The sequence below is a fragment of the Paroedura picta genome, chromosome 2 (assembly GCF_049243985.1).
Source record: "Paroedura picta isolate Pp20150507F chromosome 2, Ppicta_v3.0, whole genome shotgun sequence".
NCBI lineage: Eukaryota > Metazoa > Chordata > Lepidosauria > Squamata > Gekkonidae > Paroedura > Paroedura picta.
In genome coordinates, this window is record NC_135370.1 from 33,175,014 (window position 1) to 33,188,344 (window position 13,331).

General features: G+C 54.6%; 1 protein-coding gene across 1 annotated transcript; it reads left to right on the forward strand.

Moving 5' to 3' along the window:
- Window positions 1-5,579: 5,579 nt before the first annotated feature.
- EVX2 (even-skipped homeobox 2) lies at window positions 5,580-12,853 on the forward strand. The gene is made up of 3 exons (XM_077319649.1): window positions 5,580-7,001; window positions 8,102-8,349; window positions 9,801-12,853. The coding sequence occupies exons 1-3, from the start codon at window positions 6,578-6,580 to the stop codon at window positions 10,449-10,451; spliced, it is 1,323 nt and encodes a 440-aa protein (XP_077175764.1). The 5' UTR covers window positions 5,580-6,577; the 3' UTR covers window positions 10,452-12,853.
- Window positions 12,854-13,331: the final 478 nt, after the last annotated feature.

Sequence of the window (13,331 nt, forward strand, 5' to 3'; positions counted from 1 at the left end):
TTTTTTCACAGTCCGGGGAGCTCAGCAGTGGAATGGGCTGCCTAAGGAGGTGGTGAGCTTCCCCCTCCGCTGGTGGTCTTCAAGCGGCGGCGGGACAGATCCTTCTCCTGGATGCTTTAGGTCAGGGGTAGTCAAACTGCAGCCCTCCGGATGTCCATGGACTACAATTCCCATTCGATGGCAGGGGCACATGGGAATTGTAGTCCATGGACATCTGGAAGGCCGCCGTTTGACTACCCCTGCTTTAGGTTGATCCTGCATGGTGTCCCTTTCAAATCGATTCCTCTATGAAGAACGTCAGTACGGTGGCCTGCTTCAAACGAAACGAAAGCCTGCTGTAGCACACTTTCTTAGCTGTTCAGTAGCACCTTTAAGACCAACGAAGATTTATTCGAGGCGTGAGCTTTCGAGTGCAAGCACTCTTTGCTTGCACTCGAAAGCTCACACCTTGAATAAATCTTAGTTGGTCTTAAAGGTGCTACTGAACTCTGGTCGGATTTTATTGTGCTCCTTCAGACCAACGCGGCTACTCATTTGAATCTTTCTTAGCTGTTGTAACTTTGGACTCTTCCCGTGGTGGCCTGTGGAGGCTCAGTTCCCACCCTCAGCCACTAGATGGCCCTCGCGCTTTCCTGTTCAAGGTCTGGGGCTGGGCGGGCGGGCGTTTTAGCTGGACGGCTGCCCGGAATCCCAGCACGAAACCTGAAGCCTTTGAGTATCTGGGTTAAAAAGAATTTTTACTGCAAAAGGAAGAGAGTTCTCAGGGAAAAAAAACAACTGTCGCATTAGTACAAAATTTCCGCTATGGTTGTCTACCAGTAAGTCAATAAAGCCGGGACTTGGCTTTGTTTACTTTCGGAGTCTCAGAAGGGGGCGGGGGAGGTAGAGACCTTCACAGATGCCCGAATTTCTGGTTTAAAAAGCTGAGGCCCGGGATGAATCGGAGGTGTCTTCTTCCAGGCTGCTGCTTCACAGCACAGAGAGGGGCTGGAAGAAACTTTGAGGTCCCTTTAAGCGGAAGGCAGAACAAATGATCGCGTTTGCTCCAGATTACCCTTGTGTCTACACGGCGGTGTCTTCATTAGAGTATCATCTGGTTTCCTCACGAGCCTACCAGCACAATCACCTGCGCTCAGTCGTGTGTGAGCCTGCCCCACCTGCCCCTTTATCGTGTCACAATTTTGCACACCCTCCTTGTTGCCTATTATATGCCCCATTTTTTCACACAGATCCACCAACGTTCTGAGGAGCATAGAGCGTGCTCCTTAAGAGAGCGAGCAGCGCTGCTAAATCGGATACAAGGGCCAGAGAACAGGAAACAAGAATGATGGGAGTGTCCACAGGTTGTGTGTATGGGGGGGGGGGCGTTCATCGGCCACCAAATCCCAGTGAGGTCCATGCCATGCCTAGACCAGACCCCAGGAAAGTCCCTTCCTTCCCCTTCTCCTTTGCATTGCTAAATTCCCTCCCCCCAGGAAACATCCTTGGTGGGACCACCCTCCCACTTGACCCTTTCTCTTCTGCTGAACCCGGCGGGGAAAGCAAGTTCACGGCAGAAGAGCCGGCCACGGGGAGGGTCTCTCCAGTTGTCGCCCCAGCCGCCAGTTCGTGATGGGCTTTCTCCATGGAGGCTGGCCTGGGGACGCCAGGTGTATTACCTGCCCCAGCGCAGGAAAGCCGCCGCCGCTCACCTCCAAGATGGGAAAACAAACAGGTCGCAGCACTCCGGCTCTGTCAAAATAGCCCCCGGCCCTCGATTTCTGTTAAGTGCGGCCAAGACCGGCCTGATTAAAAGCGTGGCAAACAGGGCTCACCCCTCCTGAGATGTTCCAGGGAACAAACTTGCGGTGTGTGTGAGTGTGTTTGTGTGTGTGTGTGTGTGTGTGTGTAAGCCTGGATCCAGGGCCTTCCCGGCGCCTGCAGCCCAACTCAGAAGCAAACTACCTAGCGGCACCCTGGCCTGTTGCGCGGCTCCCCTGGCCCTTCCAAAGGGTTTTTTGAAAAATCCACTTGAACCCTCTCCCTCCCCAAGTTTCCCCCAAAGATAAATAGTTCTAAAGGTTCTTCAGACCAATGAATCTGCTCGTCTAAAAGTGTAAGTATCGAGTGAGCACTTTATTGTATACTAGGGACTAGAGACAAGGGACCAGGGATATTTTCCCTTCTTTTTCTTTTTGGAGAGCCGCAACCAAAGCCAGGGCATTGCGGTAGATGTCGTTAGTTCGTATCTCCTTCGTTGATTATTATTAAGCTCCTTTAAATGGCGTGTTTGCAACCCCCTCCCCATAGGTAGGGAACCAGGCTTCCAAAGAGCGCGCATGTCAACCCCAGGTTGCACATTCTTTCAAAGGCGCGAAGTCTGAAGCAAACCTAATAAACCCAGTTGTGAATACACACACACCTTCTGCTATATATATGTAGGCATAAGCCCGGCCATGCCTGTGGGTCGGATCCAATCTGTTTTCACGTTGGGGGAAAAGGCAGGAGAGGAGTCCCCTCTGACCGCCAAAATATGCTGGGCGCGTGGGGGGGGGGGAGGAGGTCGCTGGGGGTGGGCGACATCGGATCTAAACAGGGAGGGGGTTACAGAAAATAGGAGAAGGAGGGGAATTGTACGGGAGCCCACCCTCTGTACAAGGCTCTAGGTCTCCGACAGACAGCTTAGGGATTGCAAATGAAGAGAACAGAGAACACGTTCTCGCTTTGAAGTTTTAGAAAGCGCTTGGCGGTGGTGGGGAGGATACTAAAGCTGTGAAAGCCGCCGAGAAGACAGAGGGGGGCGCCAGATGACAGCGAGAAGAGCCTCCGCAGGACTTCCGCTGCTAATTTGACAGACGTCCAGCTTGGCTGGCGATTCACGGAGATCTGTCCGGAAAAGGGAGCCTTGCGCGTCATCAGGGCCGTGATTCCACCTCCCCCCCCCACGGCTCTTCAGCTGGGGTGGCTCTGGCACCGCGACCAGTTGATGCAGGGACGGGACGGCGGGGTGGAGGTGGGGGGAGGGAAGGTAGAAAGTATTTCGCGCAGTCTGGAAACCTCATCTGCAGTGCAAATCTGGCCAGCTTCAGCGCTGGGGCTCTTTTATGGGATCCCGGCAGAGAAGTGAATCCCAAATCGTATTTCCAGTAGACTTTTATTCCAAAAGGTGGACAGTCAGATGAAGGAGGTGGGGAAGGTTTTCTTGGGGAGGGGAGGGGAGGGAGAGGGGGTCTAAACGACGTGGTCTTTGGAGCGCTTGCCTGAAGAAGGAGAGTTGACAATTAACCGGAACAGATTCGTCTCCCAACGCCTGGTGTGTCGTGCGGGCGCCGCTCCAGGCTCTGGGCAGAAATCGACAAATGGTCAGAAAGAAAAAGTGAACTTTCCCGCTACACCAGAGATTCACAATAACAGGAGACCCCGCGGAGGAATGCGTCTGCTGTCAGCAAGCCTGCCGGCGGCAGCTCCGATGCCTTCCCAGGCTTTCTGTGCCCGTGAGCCCGGGAGGCTACATACAGACCACGAGATTGCACCTTAAACCTATGCACGGCAGTCTTCTTCGGTATAATCCCCACACGCCTATCCCAAACCATTTATTTATGATAGATTAAAATGAGTAGCCGTGTTGGTCTGAAGGAGCACACTAAAATCAGAGTCCAGGGGCAACTTTAAGACCAACAAAGATTTATTCAAGGCGCGAGCTTTCGAGTGCATGCCGTTTAGTCTGAGGAAGAGTGCTTGCCCTCTAAAGCTCGCGCCTTGAATAAATCTTTGTTGGCCTTAAAGGTGCTACTGGGAATATGATTTTAGTGTGCTCCTTCAGACCAACACGGCTACTCATTTGAATCTTTCCTTCCAAGTTGTGTGCCTAGAATCAAACTAAAGTCGATCCCTGTTTGGGTGGCTCTGAAAAACCCACAGGTTGCACCCTACATAAAGCCAACGGGGGAAAGAGATCGGATTACATCTCGATCATCCCACCCACACCCACACCCAGGCTAGGAGCTATGCAGGGCCATTGAGTCGCACCTAGTTCCTATGCCCCAGCGAGCCTGATCGTACTCAGGTCGCAGGAGCTAAGCCGGGTGGGGCTTGGTTAGTACTGGGAAGAGGACGCCAAGGACACCAGGGTTGTTACACAGAAGCATTGCGAAGACAACCCACCTCTGAATGCCTGCCACCTCGAGGACCCTAGGAGCTCGCCATAAATCGCCCCATCTTATTAAAAGCGCCCCATTCTCTCGGCCTCAGTATAGTTTCTGCTCTCTGAACTTTCCCCAAACTTTCCCCCTGAACTTTCTCCAAAAGAAGGGTGAGATCGAATGATAATTAACAGTCTCCAGCCATATTGGGGGGGGGGGGGGGACACAAGCCACGTGCCTAACAGTGCTCCATTCAAAGCAACCGGATTCGTCTGGGGCTCATCCTGTCTCAAGAGAACTTTATTTGGTCGTGGGAAGCAGGCAACGTGGCGCAATGGAGGGGGAGAAGAGACCCTCGGTCGCGTCTGACCCAGGAGCGCATTTTCAGGCCTGGTGGCAGCGGCCATTTGCGGGAGAGGAACACGACGGTGATTTCTCTAGTCCCTCGCCGCCAGCAGGCTAGACTTGAGCAGAGGAGGAGGAAGGGTAAACAGGCGTACCAGCCTCCGAGGGAGAAAGCTGGCCAGCCTGGCTAGAGACGGGCTGCCCAGGGAGCTCCCTACCCAGGCTTTCCCTCGCTCCAGCTCTTGCTCCCGGCTGGCCCTTCAACTCAAAGTTTTGTGTGTGTGTGTGAGGGCTGCGGGGGTCGAAGGCTGTCCAAGGGCTTCCCGCAGGGTCCCTTGGGGCGTCGGGAGAGACTGGCCCTTCAGCAGCATCTCGGGAAGGAGAGAAACAGACCTGCCAGGTCACTTGGCTCTCCGGCGGGTGGGGGGGTGCCTGCGGGTGGATAGGTTACTTAGGGGAAGCCGTTGAAAGTCTTGGACTTTGCTAATACTGAATGCCTTTGACCTCTTGAAATGTGGAATTTGAAGGGGGGAGGGATTGGCTCAGAAGGGGGTGGAGAAGGCTGGAGAGAAATCGAGGCAGAGACTGAATGACTGACTGAAGGGTTTTCTGTCTTTTCTGTCGCCCTCTCGGCTCGTCTCCCCCCCCTTGTGGCCCGTTGAATCCTGTCTTCCAAGGTTCCTCGCCAGATTTCTCGCGCTCCGCCACTCTGCCGGAGACTGGATTGTTGAGCCAGAGGAGAAGGAAGGACGTTAGACATGTGCCGTCAATAAACAGGCTTCTGGGAGCTCCCCCCACTGCCTTCCAACACCGAGATGCTGGTTTGTTGGCGTTGGCCAAAGCAATTTATTGATCTCTCCCCCCACTCACACCCCTTACAAGCCATGGCTCCTTGCCCAGGAGGTGGCTGGCGAGAGAGCGACACTTGAGCGGGTAGGTATCTGCCAAAAGAGTGATGAAAGTCAGAAGAGGTCTGGAGTGGGCAGGAGGGGGGGGGCGGAGGGCGGAGGGCGGAGGTCGAGTCGCTTTCTGCCAGGGAAACCGGCTTGGTGTTGGAGATTCTTCCCTCTCCCCCCCCCCCTTTAAACAGGGGAGGAAGGTGAGGGAAAAGGCCTTCCACTTGGGGGGGGGGGAGAGATTCCCGCCTTCCCAAATCCACCTTTGGCCCCTGTTCCGCTCCCGAGGTTGCCTCCCGAAAAACGCCCCCTTCCCCCTGGTTTCGCCGAGGACAAACGAGAGAGACGCGGCCGCGCTGGGGACCTCGGAAGGCGCCGCCCGCGCACAGAAGCGGAGGGTGGGGGCCGGAGAAGAAAAGGTGGCGGGACCGTGCGTGTCTGTGGGTGTGGAGTGTGTGTGTGGGGGAAATCAGAGCATAATGATGCCCCTAAATGAAGGGGGAAATGGCGCTCGGGCGGTTTTATTAATCAGCCTGTCTCTCCCCCCCTCCGAGGCCCGCCCCCCCAGCGGCCGAGGCAGGAGCGGCGCGGGGGAAGGACAGGCGGCCGCCTTGTCGCTCGGGCTCTTCCTGCCGCTCTACCTGGATCTATTTGTCTGCGAAGAAGCCGCCTTCGTTACCGGCTGACAGGCGCGCGTATTTATTTGCTTATAAACCTGTTACAATAAATGATTATTCGGCCAGCGTCATTCGTACCTTAATGACGAGCGCTCCGTTTGGTGATGAATGACATTTCGGGGCGAGGAAGGATGCATGGGTCATTTTGACCAGCCATCCCCTCCGCTTGGGCACCTCGCCGCCGCCGCTGCTGCTCCTGCTGCGGCTTCTTCTTTTTTTTCTCCCTTTCCCCTCGCGCCTCTCTCTCCAAAAGGGGCAATAATATTTAGAGACACTCGCCAGGCTGAATGCGAATTAGCCGCGGCTGCAGCCTCATCATTAAGAGGGACCTGGTTTTGCAACTTCGACATTTTTATTTATATATATATGTATATTTATATGTATATATAATTTTTTTCTTCTCCCTCTTGGAAGACACACGCGCACACACACCCGCACTCTCACGCACACACACACACACACAGACAGACACTCTCCCTCCCAGGCACGCACCCTCGCGCGCGCACGCACACACTCACACACACGCCGCCCGGCTGCGATGATGGAAAGGATAAGAAAGGAGATGATCCTGATGGAGCGAGGGCTCCACAGCCCGACGGCGGGCAAGCGGCTGGCCAACCTGTCCGACGCGGCGGGCAACGCGGTGCTGGAAGCCCTGGAGAACTCGCCGCACGGCGGCCGCCTCAGCCCGCGCCTGGCCGCCGCCTCCCTGCACGGCGCCCTCGGAGAGCTGCCCGCCAAAGGCAAGTTCGAGATCGACGCCTTGTTCAGCCTGCCGCACCCGAGCAGCGAGGGCACCGGGGCCGCCGAGCTGCCGCCCGCCGAGAGCCGCAAGAAACTCGGCCTTTACTCTGAAGGCGCGCAGGAGGCCGACATGAGCAGCGACGTGGAGGTGGGCTGCTCCGCGCTCCGCTCGCCCGGCGGCCTGCCTGCCTCCCAGCTGAAGGAGAACAACGGCAAAGGTAACCTGATGCCCTCGGCCTCCCCTGCCCAAGGCCAGCACCAGGGGGGGGGACCGCAGGTGGGCACCGGCCCTGAGGGCCCGGGGCACTCGGCCAAGGAGGCGGGAGGTCAGGCGTTGCAGCCAGGCTGGGAAGCGCAGGTGAACCCCGATGGGGTTGAGCCCCCTCCCCAGGCCAGCCCTCAGCCCCTCTTCCAGTCCCAGCTGGGGATCGCAGGCGTCTTCAGGCGCACCATCCGCCGCCACCCCGTTTGGATCCTCGTGTCCTTGGCGAGGGACTCCACCTTCCTCCAGCGCCTCGGACAGGGTCGTTTTTCACCCCCAAGTCTCGGGGCAGGTGTCTCTGGAGCGCTTTGGGAGAGGGCATTGGGCCGGAGCGCATTCCGGGGAGGAGGGAGGCCGGGAGTTTCCAGGGCGAACGAGATCGCGGCTAATGTTTCCTCCCTTCTCGGCGAAGAATTGCCCAAGTTGCTCGGCCTTTTCGTTTGATTTCCCCCTAAAAAAGAATTATCCTCTTTTTGGTTTTTTTTTTTTTTAGTCTTAAAATTATCCATTTAATTTGCCGAAATAATCTTTAAAGGCAACTTTTTAAAAAAGTGAGATTGGAAACAGATCCTGTTTTGAGATGGACGGTCCCTAGCCAGCGGGGATTCTCCCTACCTCTGCCATGGCATTTCCTTTTTTCTTTCTCTTATGCTTTTTGGGGTGGCTAAATTTACCTTTGGAGAAAATGAATGCAGGGCCCAAGCCTTCCTGTCCAGAGCTCCTGAGACAGATCAAGGAAGCCGAGAGATTCCCCTCTCTTGAATCGGCCTCCCTTCCCAGCTTCCCAAAAGCTCTTAAACTTTCCACTGAATGCCTCAGGCCGAGAGGAGAGGATTAGGGTAATTAAAAAAGAAACGAAAACCACTAAATGTCCTCAGCCTCCTTCCAGGAGGAAGCCAGACCTTTTCGGGGCTGGCAAAGAAACTTTTGATGGATTCTGCCAGGGGCAGTCATGGGGAGCGCTGACAGGCGGTCGCCGTGGCCAGGCCACCGTCGGGGGTCTGGAGAAGGACGCGCAGGCAAGGCAGGGCTGACCGCCGCTTTCTTGTCCCTCAGGCTACTCGGACAGCAGCTCCACGCCGGGCAACACCACCTCGTCGTCGGGCTCCAGTCTCAGCCAGCATGGCGGGAGCGCTTTGGGCAGCGCGGCCTCCGGGGCGGACCAAGTCCGGCGCTACCGCACGGCTTTCACCCGCGAGCAGATCGCCCGCCTGGAGAAGGAGTTCTACCGGGAGAACTACGTGTCGCGGCCCAGACGCTGCGAGCTGGCCGCCGCGCTCAACCTGCCCGAGACCACCATCAAGGTAGGCCAAGGAACGGCGGCAAATGGCTCCCTTCGGGCGCCCGGGCTGGGTGGGAGTCTTTCGGCTTCGGACTGGGCGAAGAGGCAGTGCCTAGAGCCCCACTGGGGAGCCAGATTGCAGCATCCCAAGACACCCCACCCTCCGGCTGGCCCTTCCTTCGGGGCTTCCCTTTCGTTCTTTGCCTTTCTGGCTCTGAAGAAGGAAGGCGTCGCCCTCCCTGCCCTTTCCGTTTATTGTCTCGCCCAGTTCGAGAGAGAGAAAGGAAGAGAGCGAGGGCCAAATCAGACAGACAATGCAATTTGAATACAAACAACGCAGTTGCTGGTGGGATGGAAAGCATTCCCGTTTGGGAGCTGGTTTGTACGAGAGTCTTTCTCTGGAAGCTTTCGCTTTTTCGGCGTTTGCCTCCGGAAGGTTCTTCTTCTTCTTTTTTGGTTTCGTTTTGGTTTTCTTTTCCCTCTCCCCCCTGAGGAGAGCGGGGGGGGGGGGGGTCGGCAGCCTATGCGAGAAGGCCTCTTCTAGCCTCCAAAAGAAGGAAGGAGTCCAGAAAAAGTCCGGGAAGTCAGTTTTGGTTTTGAAAGCTCTAAGCGCTTGCTTGTTTGGAACCAGCTCTGCTCCGGAACTGGCAGGGCGATTCTAAGCCCGTCTGCGCCGAATCGTATTCAGCTCTGGGCAGTGAGCCTTACTCACAGGAAGAGGTTCTCGGGTTTGTTTGGTCCATTTACGAGGAAGGGTTTTATTTTTAATTTTTTTTTGCTGGACATGATAAACGGGAAGGGTCAACGGAGAAGTGAACGTGTAGCTATGTAGGTAACCGCACTGGTTCCAGGCAAAGGCCTTTCCCCGCGGGTGAGATCCGGATCCAGTATAGCTGTGTACTCGCACGGAAATGGGATGCGGGTGTACCACGGCATCCGCCACGCCGTTTGCCTGAAACGCGATTTCAGCGGGGCTTGGAACAAAATCCAGACCCAAAAGTTTCCACTTAATTGGTTTAGGGATCGGTTTTGTGTGACAAGGCCCGGTTCTTTTTTCCTGGGACTGTGTCTGCGCTTGAGTGGATGGGGGCGAGGGTGAGGGGGTGCAGATTTTGCGTTTTAAAATGAGCTGGAAGTAAACCATCCCGACGGTTCTGGGACGAACAGCCGTGCGGAAGGAAAGCTGGGCGCTTCTTGCTGCTGTGGATTTGGGGGTGGGGGCGGGAGAGAAACTGGGAGGCTGATCCCTGAGTTATGCATGCCCTTTCGTCGGGGCCAGGGCCCAGTGCCAGGGCCCAGAGAAGGTGTTGGCTGGGGGTGGTGGTGATGGTGGAAATTTCTCTTCGTTTCTGGAGGGGGAGCGACTCGGGGAGGGAATCCTGCCAGCCATTTATGACCTTTCTTGGGGGGTGAAGCCCCTACCAGGCGCTGCCCCTCCGCCTACCCACGGCTGCTCTTGGTCTCCTCCCGCAGGTGTGGTTCCAGAACCGTCGCATGAAGGACAAGCGGCAACGGCTGGCCATGTCGTGGCCCCACCCAGCGGACCCCAGCTTCTATACCTACATGATGACCCACGCCGCGGCCACTGGCAGCCTGCCCTACCCGTTCCACTCCCACGTGCCGCTCCACTACTATCCGCACGTCGGGGTCACCGCCGCCGCGGCCGCAGCCGCTGCCTCCGGGGCGGCCGCCGCACCCTTCGCCTCCTCCATCCGCCCGCTGGACACCTTCCGCGCCCTATCGCACCCCTACTCCCGCCCAGAGCTGCTCTGCAGCTTCCGCCACCCGGGCCTCTACCAGTCTCCTGCCGCTGCCGCTGCCGCCGCCGGCCTCAGCACCCCCACGGCCACCGCTTCCTCCGGGCCCCCCGCCGGGGCCGCCCCCTGCGCCTGCCTCAGCTGCCACAGTAGTCAATCCGCCGCCGCCGCCGCTGCAGCAGCTGCCGCCGCCGCCCTGGGCTCCCGCGCCTCCGGCTCCGAGTTCCCCTGCGCCGCCGCCGCCGGAGCTGCCGCTGCCGCCTCGCAGCGCTCTGAGAGCGGCTTCCTGCCTTACTCGGCTGCCGTGCTCAGCAAGACGGCTGTGGCCTCCCCGGACCAGCGCGACGAGGCGCCCCTGACCAGATAACCGGCCCGGTGGATGAGGCTCCCGCAGTGCGCAGACAGGGGAGAGGCGGGTGCTCCCTTTGCAATGTCCCCGAGGCCAGCCAGGCGGGACGGGGGAGGGCAGGAGCCCTGCGAAGGGACCCCGTCCTCCTGCCGCCCCCCACCTCACCCCATGCCCATCCCTGGGAGCGAACGGGGGGCAGGTTCCCCCTGGCGCTCTATACTTGAATTCTGCTCGCCAGGCATCCTGCGTCGCTCCCCCTGTTGGCCACAAAGGGAAGTGGTTGAGTACGCGCATCCTCATTTCTTTCTGTCTTTTTTCTGGGTCGCTTCAGCAATTTTTCTTTAAACGATTGTTGTTGGGTTTTTAAAAAAATAGCAATGAACATAGTAACCTCCAGATTGAAATGCAGTCACCTAAATCTACCTGTATGGGAAATGTTCTGAGGACGAAGCAATTAACCGTAGGTTAGCTGCCAAGAAAGAGAGGTGTTCAGACCAAGGAAAAATGCGAATCTTAGGACGGTTTCTGCTCAGGCCTGACCTACTGAACTGGAAGCGACTGCGTGTTTTTGGAGGGGACCCCTAGTGAGCCGAAGGGGGTGGGGAGGGAGCGTAAAGCTGACAGCAAGGTGGTTTAGAAAAATAGAGAAAGGATTTTTTTGGGGGGGGGGGGAGAGGGGTGTCTTTGGAGGGCAGTGTTATGTCCCACAATCCACAGTATCTGGAAAATACTTGAAGCTTTCTAGGCATGTGACTAGTTGGTCTAAATTACTGACCTTCGGATACTTTATTATTAATATTAATTCTAATTCGTTCGAAACTTTTTGTAACGGGAGGAGGGAACTAATGTGTCTGAGGTTTATGTCTCTCCCACTCTTCGGCACCTGAAAAGCCACCCCCCCATAGGAGAGACCAACCCCCCTTCTTCCCCCCCCCCGCCCCCCTTACGACCAAAGGGAGCTCTACGATCCTGAAGGCGCAACCCAAACCACCGGCATTACAGCCGTGTCAGTTCTGATGCTAATAATGTGCAGATTATGACGAAAATTGCCAATCATGTTCTCTGATGGACCTCCTTTGAATGTGGAATTGGAGGAAGAAAAGTTCCCCGCGCGGAGACCTGCTGTCAAATACTAACAACCCGCTAAGGGAAGTCATTAGAAGAGACAGATAAGAGACTCGGTACATAAAACATTGTTCTCGGTGCAGAGAATGTCTGTTATTTAATGTTCTCTCTGCTACCTGGGAAGTGATGTTTTGCACAAGGAAGCCGCGGTTCTTAGCATCTCCATTGCCAATTTTCATTTTGGTAACTTGGACGCCCCGGGCAGACTTTTTTCTCTCCCTTCCCCTCCCCCCTTCCTCCTTCTCCTTCTCCTTCCCTTCGAATTGCTATTCCACCAAATGTGAAAAGCCTCATTAAATCAAACTCGGAGATTTCCATAATGCTCCCCACAGAGCCACTTCGCTCTTCACATAATGAGATTTTTCTGAAGAGTTGAAGCCCTCACATAACTAGCGATTGCTTATTTAGGCCCTGGGAAGACGGGGCGAAGGCAGACACCGAAACCTGCCCATTCTCTCTCCAATTTATATATATTTCAAAGAAGTGTCCAGAATTCTTCTGTTTTTAAGACACTGGATCTTATGCTTTTTTTTCAGATTCTGATAATAGACTTTCTGGAAAAGATTTTTTTTTTTGAAACTCTCAGCTGTTTTGTTCAGTGAACATATACTAAATTTGTGCGAGTGCGTGAGTGTGTGTGTGTGTGTGGTCAAAGGGTAGAGACAGACAGCTTGAACAGAGGTAGGGCAGGATGGGGGTGGGATGCAGCAGGGAGAGGTAGAAAGCAGGGAAGGGGGGTTATCCCTTGGCCCGAGCCATGGGTAGGATATTTAGAGAACTTTAAATGAATGACCTAATTTGGGAGAAAAAAATAATAATTTTTGTAAGAGTAAGGAACCAGACTACTTATGTATTAAAAAGAGAAAATATACCAGCTGTTGTTCACTGAATTTATATTTAAACTTTTTATTAATATATAATTTAATGCTAACTGAAAGGGGGGGAATAGACCAAAACGTGGGATTCTTCGACCAGCTTTACCTTTTTTTGATTTGTCGAAAATCATTTTGCCATCCTCCCCTTTATTGGATGTAGAGATCATTTTGGCAATAATGTTTACATTCCCCCACCCCTCCCCAAATAGAAATATAAAGATATATAGCTGCGAAGATCGAGAAGGTTTTGCTGGTTGAGGGAACAAATTATAAGATGACTCTAAAATCGTTTTATGTTGGGTCTGTTGGACCTGGTTATTATTATTATGATACGAAAACTGTAAATAAAGTCTTCGTGCTTCAGATATTGCTGGCTGTACCGAACTCCCTGTAAAATATTTTACAAATGTGCAATAACGACAAAGCTTTGTATATTACGTTATTTATTGTGTTTGGTCATGTAAAATAAATGGTATTTAAATCAACAGCAAATTGTGTGGAAACCCCAGCGAATAATTTGCACGAGGAAGAGGGGATGGTTTTGTTGGGGGTGGGTGGGGGGAGACGTTAGTCTGGTTTATGAACATTTCTTTAAAAAGCATATTTTTAATGTGGGTTTTTCATACACATATCAGACGGATTAAATATACGCGCCCCCCAACCACCAATGTAAAGCTTTCCTTGCATTTATAGCAGAGGGGCGATCAGTCCAAACGTCGGGTTCACTTTAATTGGCTGGCCCGGCCTAACAACCACCGCCTGCGTGTTCTGGAAGGAGAGGGGGGAAACATGGTCAACAGACATTAATCCCCCCCCTCCTTCTTAATGTATGCGACCATTTTAGGGCTCCCCCCCTCTTCTATGTAAATACCAGTCTTCATTCATGCTGGCAGAAGGG

Excerpts from the sequence above, each read along its gene's own strand:
- EVX2 (XM_077319649.1), top strand. The coding sequence starts at position 6,578 with ATGATGGAAAGGATAAGAAAGGAGATGATCCTGATGGAGCGAGGGCTC. Across the intron at positions 7,002-8,101 it reads GAAGGAGAACAACGGCAAAG|GCTACTCGGACAGCAGCTCC; the intron begins GTAACCTGATGC and ends CTTGTCCCTCAG. Across the intron at positions 8,350-9,800 it reads TGCCCGAGACCACCATCAAG|GTGTGGTTCCAGAACCGTCG; the intron begins GTAGGCCAAGGA and ends CTCCTCCCGCAG.